This window comes from Vollenhovia emeryi, unplaced genomic scaffold (genome assembly GCF_000949405.1).
Source record: "Vollenhovia emeryi isolate VEMERY1.0 unplaced genomic scaffold, V.emery_V1.0 DF939206.1, whole genome shotgun sequence".
NCBI classification, from domain to species: domain Eukaryota; kingdom Metazoa; phylum Arthropoda; class Insecta; order Hymenoptera; family Formicidae; genus Vollenhovia; species Vollenhovia emeryi.
Window position 1 is genome coordinate 415,531 of NW_011967160.1, and position 19,756 is coordinate 435,286.

The 19,756-nt window shown below is 45.0% G+C and overlaps 5 protein-coding genes across 9 annotated transcripts in view; 3 read left to right on the top strand and 2 right to left on the bottom strand.

Moving 5' to 3' along the window:
• The window catches only part of LOC105561496 (prominin-like protein), a 49,599-nt gene extending 47,770 nt beyond the window's left edge, over positions 1-1,829 (top strand). For all 5 annotated transcript variants that reach the window (XM_012011532.1, XM_012011535.1, XM_012011533.1 and 2 more), the window contains 2 exons: positions 1,511-1,624; positions 1,746-1,829. In XM_012011532.1, coding sequence (XP_011866922.1) covers positions 1,511-1,624; positions 1,746-1,758 — 127 coding nt within the window. In that variant the 3' untranslated portion in view covers positions 1,759-1,829. The remainder of the gene's footprint in view (positions 1-1,510; positions 1,625-1,745) is intronic.
• A 3,473-nt stretch (positions 1,830-5,302) lies between these two features.
• Positions 5,303-9,029, bottom strand: LOC105561498 (intraflagellar transport protein 56). Its single transcript, XM_012011539.1, has 7 exons — positions 8,934-9,029; positions 7,202-7,734; positions 6,636-6,885; positions 6,365-6,574; positions 5,985-6,291; positions 5,670-5,910; positions 5,303-5,589 (listed from the first exon to the last, which is right to left on the bottom strand). Exons 1-7 carry the CDS (start codon positions 8,934-8,936, stop codon positions 5,478-5,480), a joined length of 1,656 nt encoding a protein of 551 aa, XP_011866929.1. The 5' UTR covers positions 8,937-9,029; the 3' UTR covers positions 5,303-5,477.
• An 874-nt stretch (positions 9,030-9,903) lies between these two features.
• On the top strand, positions 9,904-16,162 carry LOC105561499 (histone-lysine N-methyltransferase SETDB1). Its single transcript, XM_012011540.1, has 14 exons — positions 9,904-10,077; positions 10,945-11,217; positions 11,289-11,415; positions 11,516-11,656; positions 11,781-12,145; positions 12,220-12,452; positions 12,629-13,034; positions 13,157-13,381; positions 13,603-13,947; positions 14,123-14,290; positions 14,363-14,671; positions 14,751-15,031; positions 15,275-15,596; positions 15,800-16,162. Exons 2-14 carry the CDS (start codon positions 10,990-10,992, stop codon positions 16,004-16,006), a joined length of 3,357 nt encoding a protein of 1,118 aa, XP_011866930.1. The 5' UTR covers positions 9,904-10,077; positions 10,945-10,989; the 3' UTR covers positions 16,007-16,162.
• Positions 16,163-16,168: 6 nt separating this feature from the next.
• LOC105561500 (myotrophin-like) lies at positions 16,169-19,033 on the bottom strand. The gene is made up of 3 exons (XM_012011541.1): positions 18,752-19,033; positions 17,655-17,765; positions 16,169-17,338 (listed from the first exon to the last, which is right to left on the bottom strand). Exons 1-3 carry the CDS (start codon positions 18,818-18,820, stop codon positions 17,162-17,164), a joined length of 357 nt encoding a protein of 118 aa, XP_011866931.1. The 5' UTR covers positions 18,821-19,033; the 3' UTR covers positions 16,169-17,161.
• Positions 19,034-19,228: 195 nt separating this feature from the next.
• The window catches only part of LOC105561501 (NADH dehydrogenase [ubiquinone] 1 alpha subcomplex subunit 10, mitochondrial), a 3,318-nt gene continuing 2,790 nt past the window's right edge, over positions 19,229-19,756 (top strand). The window contains exon 1 of the mRNA XM_012011542.1: positions 19,229-19,455. Coding sequence (XP_011866932.1) covers positions 19,387-19,455 — 69 coding nt within the window. The 5' untranslated portion in view covers positions 19,229-19,386. The remainder of the gene's footprint in view (positions 19,456-19,756) is intronic.

Here is a 19,756-nt window from a genome sequence, read left to right on the forward strand (position 1 = left end):
TCGCAGTCACCGACGTCGCATGCATCTCGAGAGCGGGACGTAGCGCCGAGAATGATACGTTATCAACGCGTTGAACCGCGTTTAACGTGGCATCGTGGCGACGTTACGTTCTTCCTATCTTTCTCTTTTTTCCTCTTCTCCCCTCCCCTCCTCTCTCTCTCTCTCTTTCTCTCTCTCTTTCTTTCTCTTTCTCTCATTGTCATCGTTTCATCGGTCACATCTTATCTCTTTACAGTTTCACCCTATCGTGGCGAAACCACGAACATACCGCCCCTTCAAAAACAGAACCTCACAGTAAAGTCTTTAGCCTATCACTAGAGTCGCAGTAAGTCCCTAACGGCGCCGATAAAGCGTAAAGCCCAGCTTCCTGTGAAACGTAAAACGCTTTCACCTTGTTTGAGTACAATATACCGACACTTGCGTCTGGCGGTCAGTATGATCCTCCTCGTGATTCTCTCTCGCCCGAGCAGGGTTCCCACTCGCCGAGTGATCTCACGATACTTCCGTTAGGCCTTAGGATCTTCGGGGACGGCCGACGCGCGTCGTTCCGCCGCCGGGGAAGCCGGATCCCTCTCGATCCGGGGCGGTGCGGGGACTCTCCAGGCCTCTCCGGAGATCCGCGAGACGACAGCGTCGGCCGTTCCGGCTTTCCTTCGCGCGATTTTTTTTCGCAATCCTCAGCTTGTAGCATCATGTTGACGCATTTCATGCAACCCCGATGGATCACGATTTTTCTCCCGGTTCTTTCCAGGTGAGTGGGAACCCTGCGGGGGGCTCGGCCTCTCGCGTCTCTCGATACGCCTCTGCACGTAAGTCGCAAAGACTATTGTTTTTACACAAATGTTTCTGCGTGTCTTCTCCTACGTTCGCGCTGCGTTCGATCTGTTTCACTTTTTCTCTCTTTCTTTTCCTGATTTCTCTTTTTGATTTTGTTGTTCTATTCAACTGGTCATGTCACGAGTAAGCTTTGCAAGAGAGCCAGGCTTTTACGCAAGAAAACGGAGTCCGAAACAGGGCCCGAATGACCGTTCTCAGCTTCCCGCCCGCTCGCGGAGGCGTTCTCTGGAGCTGGAATTAAGTACTTAGAAGAAGAGCGGTCATTAGACGCACTCCCGCCTCGAGTAGTAATGTCTCTTCCGTGACGTTGATTTCGCTTGAGGGGATTACCTTGCAACTGGCCGCGGGGAAGCATGCCTGTCTCGACGGGAGTGTACTTTGCAATTGTAATCGGGACGTTTCTCAGCCGGGTTACGATATATTACTTTCATTTCGCTTGAGCGGCTGCTGTATCGTATATTAGTGCGCTAAGGCATCTTACTGTGGCAAGGACGCGACGGATCAGCGTTTAGCCCTTTCGCGGCACCGAGCCGCGACGGGTCCCGTGCCGGAAAGGGCTGGACGGGATCGGTAAAACGCTAGGAAATGCAAATGCTATCAACTTACGACCGAACCTGAGCGCCGTGCCGCCAGCCGCGTCAATCAATTGATACCACGTGTGCTGTTCTTACAGAAATTGGGACTTCCCCAACGGTGGTCCGCCAAGGTATCAACCAGCTGCCGGGGCTCCGCCCCCTTTAAGCACTGAGTACGAACGACCGCCGCCCTATTACTATCCTGGGCCAGGGTGAGTATCTACCTTTCCGGGAGGCGAGACGTCGCGCCGTTCCTTTTCGGACAAGCAGGCGTCTCCTTCCTCCGCGATCACGAATTTCGAGAGACTCCAACGAACTCCGTCTCTGTTTCAGGGATAGAAATTAGGAAACAAGTGCCGTGGCATGCACCAAAGCAGCGCTGAACAGTGTGGCGACGCACAGCCTCACGCGCAGCTACAAGCGAAAGAAGAAGGAGAGATCCGGATGTAAGAGGGACTACGTGTAACAATACCCCGCGTCTTGTTCCCGAGCGTGCCACGGATTGTGCGAGACACCGAGACCAAGTTTAAATACAGACTGAGATAGGCCAATGATCCTTTCGCGACGTCTCCTCCTGCGAGGCGCAACTAACGTTGTAAATCGACGCAAATCCCTCTATTCCATTTAAGCATCACTTAAGAATCAATACTCATGCGTTTCCGCGTGCCGCGGAAGGAGCGCCGGTTCCCGATTGGACGCAGACCTCGGGGAATGCGCCGAATGCTCTTCTCCCTTTCAACGTAAAGACAACGCCCGGATGTGTGTGCAGTGTGGCTCACTCGACATTCGTTTTCGTCTACCGAGGATCGAGATACTTTTACGTCTTACGTATCCTGTTCGATAGAGTAATCGTACGTACAGAACGAACGTTCGATCGCGATGGAGTTGGAGTGTCCTCTTCAAAGGAGAACAGAGGATGAGAATTCCCTTTCGATACGTAATTCCCTTGAACGATACGTAAAGACTGCGCATGATGAACCATGTGTATCTACCGCGATCGAATTGTCTAGCACAAATTATAAATGCTGCCAATCCAGCGTCAGCCGGTTTTTCCGCGCGAGGAGCCTCCTCTACCCTGACTGCCGGACTACCGATCCACGACTTTGCGAGCCCATCGAGCGACGCCATATGAAAAATGCCAAACGACACACGTGTCTTGCGTTCGAAGCGCACGCCACTCGTCGTCGTGCCATGAGTGTCGCGACGGTTCGTCATGTTTGGATCTCGCTCGTCTCTAGTTGAGGAGGGAAGAATTCTGATATTAGATTCTCGTATTCCACCGGGTGCCCAATTTCTATCTCGTGGCGAAGGGAGAGGAAAAGAAAGAGAGAAAAAGAGAGAGAAGGAAGAAGAATTTCCGAGCGGCTCGACGCCGCTCTATTATAAATACTCTGTGTACATGGATTTTTAAGTAGCCGTTTTCTTATTACTCTATCTTACTGTGTAACTTTCTATCGATATAAACCGAGGTCGTTTTTACGTCGCGTAGATCACGCCTGTACGATTCGCTTAACCGGATCTACGCGCCGTACGAAATCTTCGAGCTGTGTATTGTTGCAGCATCTGACGTCCCTCTCCATTCGAGTACAGTAAATTCGTCGGACACGCAAATGCAAAAATGTTTCGTGCACGTTGATTGAACTCGTATACAATGAATTCGAGGATCTGCATGGTGCACTACCGTTATGGATATCGTGAACCAGTCAAGGATTAGTCGAATCATAGTTTATCGTTATCATCTAATTGATAATGCATCCTCTACATCGCTAATTCTTAATGGCATTGTACCACGTAGATCCGTCACATTTGCAAAGTCTGAAAACTTTTAGAATCGAGAAAAAATTGTGACAGAATAAAAGTCACTTATTTCGCAACTACACACGAGGAAGAGATCAATCTGCTTATCTAGAAGACTCGTCGTTTAACGTAAACTTGCACTCGACATTACTGCCAAAGAAAAAAAGAATAAACGTTGCACAAAATTATTACTGTAACTGGAAGACAAGGGATATTGTGAGAGATGTTGCGGAATGAAGAGCAGGAACGGCCGACACCGAGACGCTCTAGTAATTGCTCTCGCACGTGTACAGAGCGAGAGGTGATACCGATGTTCAATCTGATCGTTTAGATCTTTGCACTTGTTGCGAATGAATGAAACGCGACGTTTGTGGTGACGTGAAGCCCTTTCTCGAGTGCATGCGGCATGCGTCGAAAATTGAGTTCGCCGAGATCACGTCAGTTTTAATCCTCGGTACCAATTGTTCTCAGAGAGATTTGAGACTCGAATGCAGAGATTTGAGAGAGGTATCAAAGGCAAAACTCACGTTCCGTAATCTCTTCGGCGGAGAGCACGCCCTTGTGATATTAAGTCGCTTCGAGCTTCGTTGAAATTTCCACGCACACCCTGAGTGAGTTTCCCTTTTGACGCCTCTCGTTGCACGATGCGCCGACCGTGCCGGGGAGCGCCGAGCCCTGATCGGGTGTTGGCAATCGGAATTGCCAAAAAAAAAGAGTCACCCCTTTCCTTCGTGTATCGTATTTGAGATGCGGTGTGAATGGAAGCACGAACATTTCTAGGATAGTAAACGAGAATGTATGAGAAATGCAATGCGTGCGTGCGTGCGTGCGTGTGACGAGCGAGTGAATTGTCGCAATTTATAGCGAAGTAAAATTTGCAAAAGTCCCCGCTGTATCATTACCGTATCTATACCAGTAGCGTAATCTTACTGAATCTACGTCTTTAGTCTATCGACACGATGTATGTATGCGTCACGCGATTCGGAGGAACAATGATGTTTAAATTAATGGAACGTAATAATCGAATAATAATGTATGAATTTCGTGAAGATCTTACAACCCGATATTCTCGAGCATTAAGAAGACGACGAAAACGCGTTTCGGAGAACGAGTGCTGTCAATCAGAGCACGAGATAACCCGGAGAGGAAAAATCTAGTAGCGTATCCTGAAATTCCGCCGAAAAAAAAGATACGATAACACTGAAATTCCTTGATGCTATTTTTGTAACGTGATAACGGTGTAGTGATGACTCTTATCGGGGCACTCTTTCTCCACGTTCGCGAATGCGTCCGAGTAAACGCGATGTAGAGCGCTATCGAAAAGAAACGTTTTTCCTTTGTCTCACCTTTCTGAAGGAGAAGCTAGTTTGAAATCGACAGAGTCGGATTGGAGAGACCACGCAGGGGAGATTCTTCGGTGTACAGAGCACTAGATTTTACATTCATCGACGCAAATTATTCGACTTGAAAAGTCGCACGTAGTATACGATCGCTTTATTTAAAGTCATTCGAGTTTCCTTTCAGCTTAACGCGTACCTATCCATAATTGAACGACTTTATAGCATTTGTCTGCCCAGTCCGATTCGAGAGATTTGATGAAAGAATTTGTGCTTTCGTTGTCTGTCCAGACATTGTTACATTGAATGTTTAAATGTTAGAGTATTCACTCCTGTCTGCTCAATTTCCAAGGGATGCTAATGTTCGGGACACTAGTATCCACCTTCCTTCTTTTGCATCTTGTTTTTTTTTACGCTAAATCTAGCAGCCATTCCATCAGGAATATTTGTGATAAACTGTGACCTGTACAAACGCAAGTTATCGATGCGCTAGGATACTCGCAGTTTTTCAGAAATAATTCGCGTTTTAAGGGTCGTTTGACGATGGAAGCGTATGAGAAATATTGCCATTGACTATGGTGTTTTTTTATAATTCACCGATTGTGTTTGTTAAAATTAATTATTACTATTATATTATTGATATTATATTTAAAAAAACATGAGTGTACTACAGTTTAAATATATCTATTTTATATTAAATCGATAATGAGGTGTTATTTTTAATATACGAGTTTGGTTTTATATGTTCACAAGATGTACAAAAATTCATTGTACATTGCTGTAGAGACAGAACATTATAACTCCTCGTTATAACAAATGTATCGTATTTAAAGCAACGTGCGCTTAACACACGTTACATCGTGCTGCTTATCTATTAAAAGGCATTTTTACGGACGGAACTGATAACCGATATTCACGCGCTCCAATAATACTAGCAGTTTATTCGGTTATCTTTTCCCCATTTGCGCATAACGCGTATTATCTGCTCTACTTGAGAATTGGATGTATTTTTCAGGATTTGTATCACTTCCGTCAGCAGTTCTCTGCGGAAAAGACAACTTACAAATTAATTCTCTATTATACGGCGGTTTCTCACGAGTGTGCGACACGCAAATATACATACTTCGGTAGCTTCTCCGCGACAATGTACTGGAAAGTGCCACAGCAAGCGCCGCGCTTTCCCTCCCAGTTTTCAGGGCTCGGATCCATACGTTCCAGCATATCGAAGGCCTTAGCGGCGTACCAGAATTCGCCCACTTTGTAACACGTATTGGCAATCAGCTGAAGCAGATTGAAAGATTCCGCCGATGTCTCCATCTTTAAATACTGTTCCCAGGCCAGTTCAGCCTTTTTATTCATTATATCTGAGTTGGAAAAGATTATTAAGTAACTACTGAATAATCTACTTGACGAAAGAAGTGAGAAAATTCACAATTACAGCAGTATGACAGAAGGCTGATGTAAATGTAATCATTTCTATATTTTTCGTTACGTATCGTCAGGAAAGCCTCCTCCGCTTCCTTGAAGTAGCCCGCCCCGGCCTGCGCTTGAGCGTAGTTGAAGTTGAAGTTATCCTGATTGGAGAAATACGTCTTTATCGAGTTCAGATACAGCCTGACCCGCTCGAATTGCCGGTAAAGGAAGAAGAAGGACGCCATGCACTGTCTACCGGGTATGGTATCGCATTCCGACGCCGAGGAGCCCACCAGTTGAAAGTACTGCTGTGCAGTCTTTATGCTGTCGCGCTAAAGAAATTTTCGTGGTGAACGCTTTCGCAAAACGCAATTGCGCGAGGCTGACGACGGCTTAAGGACGTACAGAGTTGGTCTCCTGGCCTATAACGGCGTTGACTATGCCTTTTAAAATGTATTCCTGCGGCACCGCCGGCTCGAGATCCTTGATCAGGTCGTAGGCTGCCTTGACGTCGTCCTGTTTCAAGTAATATATGACCAAGTTGAGCCTGGCTTCCGGTATGACGTCCACCAAGTTGGGTAAGATTTGCAAAGCGTTCTCGCCGCCCCTGAAGACCTGCGCGAGGAGCGAACAAGAAGTGTGAGAAGTAAAACGCATTGGACGAGATTGCACGTACAACTGTGTTGTGTCGTATAAGATCGTGGCCGGAGCTGAAGGAACTCGATATCTTCTCGACGAGCTGCTTCATCTCGACCTGCGCGGCGTTCCCGTCGTACAGACGGAAATGATTGCACGCTTTCAAGTTAATCGCGATCGCACTATCCGGATACTTCTGCAGGTAAACTTGGAGAACCTCCTGAGCTACGTCGTAGTAATCTAGCTTGTAGTAGCACAGGGCTACGTATACGTTTAAAGCTAGATAATCTCTGGAAGAATTTATAAAATCTCAATCAAGACCACTCGTCGTATTAAACGGACGTCTTGATTTCTGCGATGATAAAAATGAAGACGATAGGAACGGACTTTGAGGAGGGGAGCGAGTGGACGGATACCTGCGATTCTTCTGCAGCTGGGTGAGGAAATACAACTCGGACTCCATTTTGGAGCCGCGTCTCTTGGTGCTAGTCTTTAAACTTGCGCAAACACGTGAAAAGAGGCGTGAGGCGAGATAGCGAAAAGTCGTAATACGGACAACCAAGTGCCCTTTCCTTTTGCCAAACGAAACGAAAGGGACATGCCAACCTGTTGTCGAGCAAGATTCTCTTATAGACGTCGATCGCCTCTTGATAGTGAGCCTGCAGGTAGTGAATGGACGCCAGACTGAGCTGGTCCTCGATAACGTCCTGCAGCATCTGGTGGTATTCCATCAGCTTGGACTCGTTGCCCATCTTGTGGGACAGGTGAAACAGCAGCCTGGTGCGCAGCTTGCCGCCTTCTGCCGCCGCGTCCTCCAGGACCCTCTGCGCCTCTGGGTTCATGCCCAGGTAGAAGTAGCAGCAGGCGAGATTCGTCGGCACGTCCGGCGGCACGTAGTCCTTCTTCCTCAGGTTTTCGTAGATGGTCGCCGCGCGCCTGTAGTCGCCCAGGTGGAACGCGCAGTATCCCATCCACAGGTCCGTCTCCAGGCTGCCGCCGGTGCTGCTGTTGAACTCGAGCAGCGTCAGGGCGCCGGTGTAGTCCCGCTTCTCCAGGAACTCCTCCAGCTTCGGGATCTCCTTGCGCGACGCCGACGTGCGGACGCCCTCCGACGAGGCCGGCTTGGACCTCGACAGAATCTACCGCGAAACGATCGCGATTCTCACCAACGTCGTCCAACTTTGATCTTACAATTAGCTCGAGTCGTCCTCTGTCTCTTTCCAATGTCCCTTTCTACCAGTGCGGATTAACTTTGATCTCGGTTCAACTCACATCACAGCTTTTTCTAGTTTTAAAAATTAGGAAGAGATAAAAAGCAATTTAAGCCGAGACTAAAGTTAATCTGCCCTGGTAGAAACGGGCGTAAAGGAGCAGTCGGGTCCGTTTCACGTCGCTTAACTTTAAGCTTGGCTCAATTCGTTCTTTGTCTCTTTCCAGCTGTTACTTTAGGCCCGGTTTCACCAACGTTCTTTAACTTTACGCCCGGTCTACAATGAGTTGTTAGTCGTTAGTCAGAAGTCGGAACTATATGTCGGTCTTTTTTCTTCCACCCAGAAAGGAAAAGGATCAACATATAGTTGCAACTTCTGACTAACGACTAACGACTCATTGTAGAACGGGCCTTAAGCTCAGCTGAATTCGTTCTCTGTCTCTGGCCAACTGTTACTTTAGAAAGAGACAAACACGAATTGAACCAAGATTAAAGTTGAGCGACGCTTGGTGAAATCGGGCCTTGTTAGGCTTATTACTCCAAGTAAACGACCCCGTGGTAAACGTCCGTCTCTTTCTAAGGCCCGGTTTCACCACACGTCGATGTGTTCTCTCCTTAGCTGTACACCCAGAAAACATTTTGCGCGCAAACATCTGGCATTATGACGACGCACTTGGATAGAATTTTGCTTGCGTTGTTGAGCCACTTTTGTACGTGAGTTGATAGATATTTGCGCGTAAAATTATACGTTAATACACGAGCCAGCCACTTGCGTGCAAAAGCACAGACTAAACAGATCTTACGGACAAAACTCAAGCAAATCTCATACAAATTTGGATGCGTAAGACAAGCAATTAAAATTTGCGCGCAAGAATTGTTATCTGGGACACTTAACTAGGACAATGTTAATTTCTGCTAGCTGTACTTAAATCGTTCAGACATTGAATTCATATTCCTAACGACGAGCTAGTTGCTGGCATTTTATTTCAATACATTGCTAGCATACTATCTGAGATGACACTGTCAATATTTCGATGACGCTGTGCGACTGAGAAACCGCAGTTTTGATAATGTTATTCGACGAGAAGTTGGAATAGAATATAAAGAATGGAATGAAAAATCCTTTACCATTTTCCGTTGTTCGGTGCACGCGCGTGACCGTATCGATTGCCTCGGGCGCGTTGGCAGGCGATAATGAAACCACAACAAACTGCGGGCGCGCGTCGACGCCACGCCAAGAGTCGGTTGCCACGCAACCGGGATTGTTGCGAGGATTAATGTCCATTTCCATCAATGTGGATTAATTTTAATCTCGACTTAACATAGCTCGCGTTTTATCGGGAAAGGTTTGTTCGCGCATAATTGGAACTCGATGAGAAACAACATTGTTAAAACTAAAAGGAGGTCAGGCCGAGATTGAAATTGATTTACTGGAAGCGGACACAAAAGATGGAAATGGTTCGCAAGCGCCGATGTCAATTGCAACAATTCGAAATTGCTTCGCCCCCGTCGGCACGCGGACCTTAATTGTCTCCTAGCTCCGCGAAAATTCAAGATTCCGGGCACTTTCTACGTTTTACGAATTGGCCTATTTTTGGTGGTGGACCAAACATGGCGCAGCGACGTTTTCGAGAATTCAAAGGCCGGTATTCATAGTCGGATCTTATATTCAAGACCGTCTTGAATTTATCTAAAGATGCTGTATGGAACATTTGATTGGTTGCGGAGTATCTAGAGATGATCTTAAGACGGTCTTGAATATAAGATCTGACTATGAATACCGGTCAAAGTAAAGTTTTAAAATGAGCAACGGGATTAATTCTTTACGAAAAAAAATGAATGTATGCAGTATAACGCCCTCGCTCGCAATTTAAAAAAGTTTAAAAATAAATTAAAAATAAACGGTACATGAGCGACGATTTTCGCTCACAGAACATATTTTACGCATAAAAACGCACAAATTCTGAAAAATTTACAAAAGTCGAAGGCGAGGGCATTATACTGCATATTTACCAAAAATGTATTAAAGAAATACAAAGAAATACATTTAAAAACTTTCAAGACGGCTGTGGAAAATGTATCGCAGGCAAATACTGGATCTGGGAAATAAAGCGGCCTCCACATGCAACGGCGACGTCGAAGAACCGGAAGTGTACAATGTGAAATTGCACACGAGCCTTGAAGCGGCACGAACCAAACATAACCTATTTTAAAGTCGCACTAACCTAACCTCATTTTGCGTTTAGTTGTCAATGTACATACAGAATTTGCGGTACGTTTTAAACATCGCTTGTTATTAACCGTTTACTTCTCGTCTTTGCGCGACGCGCTTAATTTCTTCCTCCTTCTTCGTTATTTCGTCCTCTTTCCCGTTCATGAATTTCGACTGTGCGATTAAACGACGTGTAGATGTAATTTACAAAATTAGGTTGAAAATATCCTTCCTCCCTTCTCGATCGAGGCTTTCGTGCACCTTGGATCCTCCCTTCAAGTTATGTAACGTCTTTTACGTGAAAATAGGACAATAGAAAGTAACAATTTGCGAAGAATTGTATGTTTACGTGCTGCATATACATATACAATAATGTTTAAAATGTACGTGTAAATGTACACATTCTCCTTGTAACTCACAATGTGATTACAACGCGTAGACGGGTCACGTTTAACTCAGTTTGAGCGTTGTTAAGGTGAAAATACATAGCATGATTATTGAGGCCCGGTTTCACCGACGTTGTTTAACTTTACGCTTAGCCTAATTCGTTCTTTGTCTCTTTCCAACTGTTACCTTAGAAAGAGACAAACAAATTAAACTGAGACTAAAGGTACGCGACGTTTGGTGAAACCGGGCCCAGGATGGATTTTGTTGAAACCTCAGCTGAGGTCAAGTCACAGTAGCGCGGAAGTTTCAGAATATTCTAAATTAAGTTTGAGTCTTACAAGTCGCTCCGATACGATCGATCGCACTGCAAGATTATTTTAAAATCTCACTTTGTTACAAACAGGCTGATGCAGAGCAACTTCAGGAATAACATTACGTTTCTAGTATCTGCTTCGTGTAATGTCGGCCTCGAGGGAAAATGCGCCTCTCCGTGCAATCGGTGTTTCCTTATCGTCATCAAGACGGACCTTTTGTTTCTAGGAATTCAAGGCGCATTAGAGTTTTGCCAAATAGCCGTCAGAGGAAATGGCGCAGGCGGAGATCATTGAACTGATGTCGGACGAGGACGAGGAGAGCGGGAAGAAAGGTAATGCGTGCAATAGTAATTGCATCAATTTTAAATGCCGCTCCGGAGTAAACATGAACGTGGCACCTTCCTTCGCGTGCGCATTCTACGGCGCTTCGCTGGGGAAGAAGAGGAAGAAACGCGTGATATGCGAAGAGTGCTTCAACGTTGCACTGCAACATCAGAAGGTGCTTTCACGTTTTAATGTGTTATCAAGTTTGTATTATTGTATCGGATTGTTGACGTACCTTGCTTGCAGCTATTGGTACAAGCCTTTGTGAAGAACACGTCGCTATTAGAGTGTCCCTTTCCGGACCATACAATGGAAGTGGAGATATCCGACAGCGACGATTCCGACGGCGAGAAGAAGGAGACCGATAGTAACGGTAGATTGGACCTTTACTGTTATTTCTAATAGCAATGCCATCGGGAAGGAATTCTAACTTTGCGTCTGTCGTGTCACGATTGTCTTTGCTATTTTTGCAGAATACATACCGGAGGACGTACTTTTAGATATCAGCAATAAGTTAGAGGACACGCTGTCACACGTCTACAAAAAGTACAACGTGGAGCAGCAAACGAAAATCGCGTGCGAGAGCTTGAAGAAGAGGTGGCGGGACGTAAACGGTAAGACGAGTTCCTAATTACGAGGTGCGAGGACGAGGCGCGTGCAAAAGTACGAACCCCCTTCTCTTTTCTCTTCTCTCATTCGGACACGAGACAAGCTTTACATCGCATCGTGCATTAACAGCGGCGAACGAGTCTCTCAATACCGAGATACGGGATATGATGCGTACCGTGGACAAACTGCGGAACAGATTGTACAACGACTTTCGGCCGCAGATCAAAATGCTCCAGGAATTGCAGATCAACGACGAGATCACGGAGACCAGCCATCCGCTTGTAGCAACGAAGAAAGTGACGCAAGTACGCGTGCCACCTTCATTGCTGTTGCAAGACAGTCAGCTGGAGGTCTTGGCGATTGAACCGTTGCGCACCAAGGAGACGATAGTCCCCAATTTGCCGCCGAATGGTCCAGTCATTAAGCGAGCTCCGGCGATAGACGATATCGTTTATATCATGAAAACTCCTGTTATGCCGTGGATCAAGGCAAAGGTTTGTAGAATCTTTTACAAGAGACAGAGGGAAGCGATTGGAGGAGATTGCTGCAAGGATCTTTTTCTTCGTAGGTACAAAGTATAGTCGCGACAAGTCCGTCGTGGATCATTCGCGTGAAACTCGTCCAGAAGAAGTACAATTCGGCGATCAAGACCATATGCGGTAAACTGGTGGCATTAACCGAAGTGAGTAAAGTTATTATCCCGGTTGGGACGCGGGTTGTGGCTATATTTCGCGATGACGTTTCCAACAATTACTACAGCGGGATTATTGCCGAGACACCGAAGTCTATAAATAAGTACAGGTGAGGATCGCCCAGAGGTTCCTTTGACTGATTTATTTATTTTCAGGAAACGATGTTAGTAAGATACATACGAGTTTTCCCACGTGAGAATTTGGAAAATTGTGTACGGCTGAATATAAAATTGTTTAATATTATGTATTTATTAATATATTAATATCATGTATTTATTACTGTAGATATCTGGTGTTTTTTGACGACGGTTACGCTCAGTACGTTGTCCACACCGACATCTACCTGGTCTGGGAGACCTCGCTGCGCATTTGGGAAGACATTCCCAGCGAGTCGCGAGAGTTCGTCAAGAAGTACATGGAATCGTATCCCGAGCGGCCGATGGTGAAGTTGCAGCCGGGTCAAATGGTCAAGACCGAGTGGAAGGGAAAGTGGTGGCTCGCGAAAGTCATGCAGGTCGACGCGAGTTTAGTGCAAATGCACTTTAACGCTGATAAGAGAACCGAATGGATTTACCGCGGATCGACGAGACTGGGTCCTCTGTACATCGAGGCGCTCAGAGCAATCGCGAGGCAGAAACCTCAGCAGCCCGGCAATGCGCACAGCCGACATCGTATTCCCGTCCCGGCTAACGTAAGCGAAGAATAGAGCTTTACTCTTGAAAATATAGAAACTCTTGGACAGTTCCGAGTGAAAAGATTAAAACAGTTCTTTTTTATAAGCGCCCTCCGTCTTACGAGTCGTATTTTCTACAGAAAAATAACTTGCCCTACGTCGAATATACATCCAATGTGGAGGAAGACGCGCAAAACGTGCCAGCGGAGAAAGCGGCAGTCGCCACGAGTGTGGCGTCTGGCACGCCGTCCGCCGCGCCGCAACAGTCGCGTGCAGTGGCTAAGAAAAGCACTGCCAGACGGCAGACTAATGTAGATACAACATACAATTCCACCGTGGAAACGAAACCGTCGCACAGCATTGTCGTGAGTGAATGATATCATTGATTAATGCAATTGATTTATGCAATTGTCATTGTATACATATATAAGCATGTTATGTACTAATATCTAGCATTGTTGCGAGTAAACGATATTAATTAATTAATGAATTATACAACTGCCTATTAGCACGTAATTACGAAGTATTAATGTGCTATTGTAATGCACAGCATGATATTACCTTCGTGTGTTATCGACTGTTCTAGTTTTATCATAAGCAAGGCAAGTTTGAGCCGAAGAAGTACGTCGCACACAAGTGCGGGCCGAAGTGTATCAAGAGCGTCAAGACTTTGCACGAGGATCTCAAAGGGCTTTCTCCGCTCTCTATTCCGCTGCTGTGCGGTTGGCACCGTCAGCTCTGCAAGTTCTCCAAGGGCAAGAAAGTTATACTGTACCAGACACCGTGCGGCGTCAGATTGCGAAATATAGAAGAGCTGCACCGTTATCTCCGCACCACCAGCAGCACGTTGTCCGTCGATCTGTTCGACTTCGACTATTGGGTGCGCGCTTTCGCCGATTTTGTCGTGGAGAAGTGTTTCATTAACATCAAGGTAAATCGTGGAAATGTAAAACTTTATCTAACAACGCGTGATTTGGTGTGGAAAGAAAAATACTGATTTCCTGTAGATACCAGAATATCCAGTTATGTTTATTGTACCGTGCTATAAAAATTACACGTAGATTTTGAAAAACATGAGGATAATTCTGTGGCTTCGTATTTAAAAGGATCTCAGTTACGGCGTAGAAAATGTGCCGATAGCGTGCGTGAACGATTTGGATCACACGCAACCGGACACCATAAAGTACACCACACGTCGGGAGCCAACGGAGGGTGTTCATCTCAATCTGGACCCCGCGTTCTTGTGCAGCTGCGACTGCGAGGACGATTGTCAGGTACGAAATCGTCGAACTGCCGTGCGATTTGCGCCAAGTCATGCGCTTCATCTTGCTCATAATATACCGTAGGACAAAGAAAAATGCCAATGCTGGCAGATGACGATACAAGGGGCGACTCTGGGTGGAAAAGTGCCAAACACCGCTGTCGGTTATGTTTACAAACGCTTGCCGGAACCGGTCACCACGGGGATCTACGAGTGTAATTCGGGCTGCAAGTGTTCCGTGAAAACGTGTCTCAATAGAGTGGTGCAGCATCCTCTCAGATTGAAGCTGCAAGTATTCAAAACAGGACCGCGCGGCTGGGGCATAAGGTGCCTCAATGATGTTCCTCATGGCGCTTTTATCTGTATTTATGCAGGGAGATTACTCACCGAACAGGTATGGACGATTACAACGCAATCTTAGACGCGTCTGTCTGTCAATTTATTATCTTGTACGTGCTTTTTTTATTACACAGGGCGCAAACGAAGGGGGCAAAAATTACGGCGACGAGTATCTGGCCGAGTTAGATTACGTGGAGGTGGTAGAGGGTTTCAAGGAGGGCTACGAAAGCGACGTTCTCGAACCGGAATTGTCGGTGTCGTCAACGGAGGATGACAGTAAGAAGAAAGCTAGCGACGAGGAAGAGGATAACACGAAGGAAAGCACCAATGACTCGGACGAAGATTTCAATATTGATAGCTATGTGAATTCCAATAAAGATTTGTTGGAAACAACCGCGGAATCTTCGTCTATTAGGTATCCGTTGTATTTCATACTACTAACTCATGAAGACATACTATACTTAAAAAATACTTGGCGCATACTATTGCGTCTCTCGTTATGGAACTATGTCATAATGAGTTTCTTCATTTCTTAGACCATTGTGCTAGTGCATGCAATATTTAAAAATAATTTTTTTTTATTAACTACTGACTGTTATTGATTAGACTAGGATGTTTATGTAAATGAGGCAAATTATAAAGAGGGCTTTATTTCCAGGAAGCGTCTAAGGAAACGAAAAAGACACGAAAGAGACAATCCACCAAATGCATTCGAAGAAACCAGCGAAGACGGGAGTATAACGAGAGGTTTGGAAAATATGGCAAAATCGTTTTTGACTGAGACTCACGATACGATCAATATCAGCGACGACGATGACAGTAGAAGTGACATAAGAGAACCGAGTAGATTTGAGCCTAGTGTAGAACCAAAGGAAATAGAGGGACCAAAATTGAAGTCCGTGAGAGATTACTTCGGCGAAGACGAAGCCGTTTACATTATGGATGCCAAAACTACTGGAAATATCGGCCGTTACTTGAACGTAGGTGACAACAGATTAAGGCATTTAATTCTTTATCTTTTTATTATTTGAAAAAAATTGCGGATTCTTAGAGATGCTCAATAATCTTTGAATTTTGTATTTTTTTTTTACAACTTTGAGAAAGTTTTCGAGTCGTGATTTAATATCTTTGCACTTGCGAATTATGAATTTTTCATACAAGTCATTCTAAATGCCTCTTTCAGCACTCCTGCGATCCAAACGTGTTTGTGCAAAATGTGTTTGTCGATACACACGACGTGCGTTTTCCCTGGGTGGCTTTCTTCGCGTTACAATACATAAAGGCCGGACAAGAGCTTACGTGGAATTACAGTTACGATGTGGGAAGTATACCGGGTAAAGTGATTGTTTGTAAATGTGGTGCGGCTAATTGTAGAGGCCGTCTTCTGTGAACTGTGCATTTTGTGGTAATAAATTTGGCCCTTTTTATAAATGGAACTCATTTTCTCTAGCAAAGTCGACAGTAAGTATACGATATGCAGGTGCCATGCTACAGTCGTCGCTTATCTTTATCGGAAAAAAGTTTGTGAGAGAAATAAACAAGTGCATAAAGACATGAAACGTACATTTATTTGAAAACACTTCATATATGTATAAAAAATCTGCAGTGTGGCGTTTGATCTTTTATGTATCATGTAGATGTGACATATTGCTTAGTTGATACAATTTTTTTGCAATTTCTGTAAATAGTAGGTGTAATTTTATAATATGAAAAAGTACATTTCTTTTCCTCTCTTTCGGAAGCGCGACATCTACGGAATGGCTTTACGACTGGAGAAAATGAGAGCAGCGTTTATAACAATGATGTATTTGCTTATTACTTTTGATTATTGTACATTCTTAGCATCCATTAGACACATTACACGTTGTTAGCGTTGCAAACGTATTACTTGTTTTTTTTTATCGCAATTTATACATACGTCGTTCAGAATTCAACTCAGCACACAGGTATCTCAAAGGAGAGTTTTTGCTCTTTGCTTAAGAGTACAAGGGGCTCGTATGTCGCCGCCATGAAAATATATCGGATTTAAAATGGAATAATATGCGATTCGAGCGATCGTGACATAAAAATGTATAAAAAGGCTTTCGGGATTTATAAATTAATAACAAACAATATGTGCCGCCCTTATAGAATAGATCAAAATATATATCAAAATTACATTATGTATATATCTGTATATATGTACGATTTAAATTTAAATTAAACTAACTCTCGTAACCCGTCACTCAGCCACGAAAGAATAATATCTTGTTACGATATAAATCTGTAACTTATATGTATATTTAGAACCATGAAGGATTAATTACCGCGAGAAGTCATCCGTCATGTAATTTCTCGGCATGCAATACATTATCATTATTATTATTATAAAACAGCATCCGCGTACCCTATGTTCATTTAATTTAGAGTGCTTAAATACGACGTACTCTAGTCATCATAGGCGAGAAATCAAAACAAAGCTGGTAGAATAGTCTCTCTCTATAAGGAGGAACACGAACGTACTAAAGTAACAAAATTATGATTCCGCATTTTGTTTGGCTTTATGCTAGTGGAGCTTCAAGAGCTGCTTGATCTCGTCCTTGTCGGCCGCGTCCACGTAGCTCTTGCCGTCGGGCGTCAGGCCGTCCGGCCTAGCGCCTTTCTCCAGCAGCAGTTTTACACAGTTCGTGTGCCCCTCCCAGACCGCCGCCAGCAACGTCGTGATTCCATGCTTATCTGTAGCCTGCAAGAAACAACACTTATCTGCTGCACTCGACGGTACATATCTCGAGCTACGTAGTTAAACAAAAAAAAAATTGTTATCGTGGAAGACAGAAAATTAATTTTACAGAAAACATAGCGCACAACATATGCTATTATTTGTCTGCAAAGGCTTGTGTCCAGGATGCTAGAACTCGGTCCACGTTCTAGTCTTGAGTATTCCATAAAAGCTGCAAGTTCTAGCATCGTGGATACAGGCCTCAATAATTAATTATCCTACGGTGGGTTTTCTTTTCGAGTATTGTGATCAATTGCTAATCTCTTGACCCGTTACTCACATTGACATTTGCTCCTTTCTCCAGTAAATATCTGACAACTTCGCTCTGACCGTAGTCCGCTGCATAATGTAGTGGCGTCCTTCCATCGATTATTTGATTTACATCAATGTTCTAAAAAAGATAGCAACAATTAGATGACGAAAGAGACTTCTCCAGCTTAAACAGATTAACAGCACAATACTGTTAACTGCAGTACAGTAAGGTGCAGCGGCAAGATGTTATTTTCGCGTTAGAAATCTTCGTGACAAGACCAATAAATGTCTCCAATATTGTATACATTAAATTTTCAACCTTACGAGATCAAAGTAACGTTGCACGCCCGTGTAGACAATCAAAATTAACATACTAATAACACAAGTACTATTTCCATAGAATAAACCTTACAAGGAATGACCGAAAGGGAAACAAACATGTGCAGCAAGTTGGAGCTTGCAAACAGACAAGAAAATTGAATGTGAAAAAAACCGATTGAAAGAAACTCGCGGTATTTCCCATACGTTACATTGACGCAAGTGCTACTTCTTTACGATTCTTCATCCACCAGTAAGAAGAATTGTCAATACACTCTAGCTACAATGCGCTTTCTGCATCTAGAAAACATTCTATTTTGTACAAACAAATAAAAGCGCTAAAAAAAAATTTCTCGACAATGTACGACAATGCACAAATTTTTTAAACGTATTTATTGACTACAAAATATATAGAATGTTTCTAGATGCTGAGAGTACACGTAGATTAGGCATCAACGAAGAGACTTTCGCGTCGCGATATACGCGACAGCGAGAGGCACTGGACGAGGTTGAACTCCCCGTAGTTTTCGGATCGCCCGTTCCGGGTCGGGAGGCAAAATACAGGATGCTCGAGCGAAGGGAACCAGGGCAGAGTCTGCCCGATGACAGAAGGGACGTGACACGATCCCGCTTCCGGCATTGAAACGCGCGTCCGTCTCCGCGCGACGGACTGTCGGAGCGCAATAATATCCCACATGCTCAACAGTCCAGAAAGACGGGGAGCGCGATTGCGACGCGTTCCGTTCCTTTTTTTTTTCGTCGTCTATTTAAACGCGATCTCAAGGGCCAATATCGTATCCTATTTGCCTTGTTCTCGACGATGTCCCGCACTTGCTCGAGATCGCCGTTCTTTATCCCCCAAACGAGCTCGCTCATTCTCGTCGCCGTGTCGCTGATCGGCTCCCGCGGAGATCCACACGACGGACGGTCGTATCCACGCTGCGTAACGTCCGCTCTTTCCTCCGCTCCTGTCCGCTCCGCGCCGCGATTATTCGTCCATGAAACTCGACGAGGCTCCGGCTCCGGCCACCACAGACGACGACGACAACGACAGTGCGCCGACCATGGACGTAGGAAATATCTGGAGGGAGCGTAAAATACACTTAAGCCTCCGCTACAATGATTCTCGGTTCTGTCTACAATGGTCGTAGTCGTAAGAATAATCGACTGCGATTGGTCAAATCAGTCAGACGCATAAGAATTGACCAATCGCAGTCGATTATTCTTACGACTACGACCATTGCAGACAGAACCGAGAATCATTGTAGCGGAGGCAACTTTCGCGGTGAGTTTCGGAACGCCGAGCCGAGGTCGATCGGTCTGGTGACTGGTCTGTCGGACGGGATCTCGGATGTGTCGAGCGATGTTTCTCTCACACGTCAATTTGTAACGAGTAACGTCCCAATTTTCTCTCCGTTTAAAGTTACACTCGTAGAGGCAAAATGGCAACGCTCGCCCGCGTCGGAATCGCGCGACTCGGATACAATAACCTCACTAGACAATTATGTAAGGTTAGTATTAACAGATTTGTGTTCCAGAGTTTATTTTTGGTGTAGGCGGAGGCACAAGTGCGCCTTGGCAGTTCGATTAATCGTCAACGTAAGTGAGAATCATCGTGGAATCGTTTCTCCGTGATGCTCCAGAGCAAATTATACGCGCGAGCGTAAATTCTGTCGGTGCTAAATGTCATGTTACATTGACTGCGGGCTGCACTTGACGCTGCAAACGTTCTTCTCTTCTCTCTTCCTTTAGAAGAAAGAAGAATAGTGTCTCGAAGCGTATGGCCGATGGCAGAGAACGATCCGTAAACGC

Excerpts from the sequence above, each read along its gene's own strand:
- LOC105561498 (XM_012011539.1), bottom strand. Across the intron at positions 6,575-6,635 it reads TTATACGACACAACACAGTT|GTCTTCAGGGGCGGCGAGAA; the intron begins GTACGTGCAATC and ends CTCCTCGCGCAG. Across the intron at positions 5,590-5,669 it reads GTCGCGGAGAAGCTACCGAA|AGAACTGCTGACGGAAGTGA; the intron begins GTATGTATATTT and ends TCTTTTCCGCAG.
- LOC105561499 (XM_012011540.1), top strand. The coding sequence starts at position 10,990 with ATGGCGCAGGCGGAGATCATTGAACTGATGTCGGACGAGGACGAGGAG. Across the intron at positions 12,146-12,219 it reads TGCCGTGGATCAAGGCAAAG|GTACAAAGTATAGTCGCGAC; the intron begins GTTTGTAGAATC and ends TTTTCTTCGTAG. Across the intron at positions 13,948-14,122 it reads AGTGTTTCATTAACATCAAG|GATCTCAGTTACGGCGTAGA; the intron begins GTAAATCGTGGA and ends CGTATTTAAAAG.
- LOC105561500 (XM_012011541.1), bottom strand. The coding sequence starts at position 18,820 with ATGAGCGAGCTCGTTTGGGGGATAAAGAACGGCGATCTCGAGCAAGTG. Across the intron at positions 17,766-18,751 it reads GGGACATCGTCGAGAACAAG|AACATTGATGTAAATCAAAT; the intron begins GCAAATAGGATA and ends TATCTTTTTTAG. Across the intron at positions 17,339-17,654 it reads AGAAAGGAGCAAATGTCAAT|GCTACAGATAAGCATGGAAT; the intron begins GTGAGTAACGGG and ends TGTTTCTTGCAG.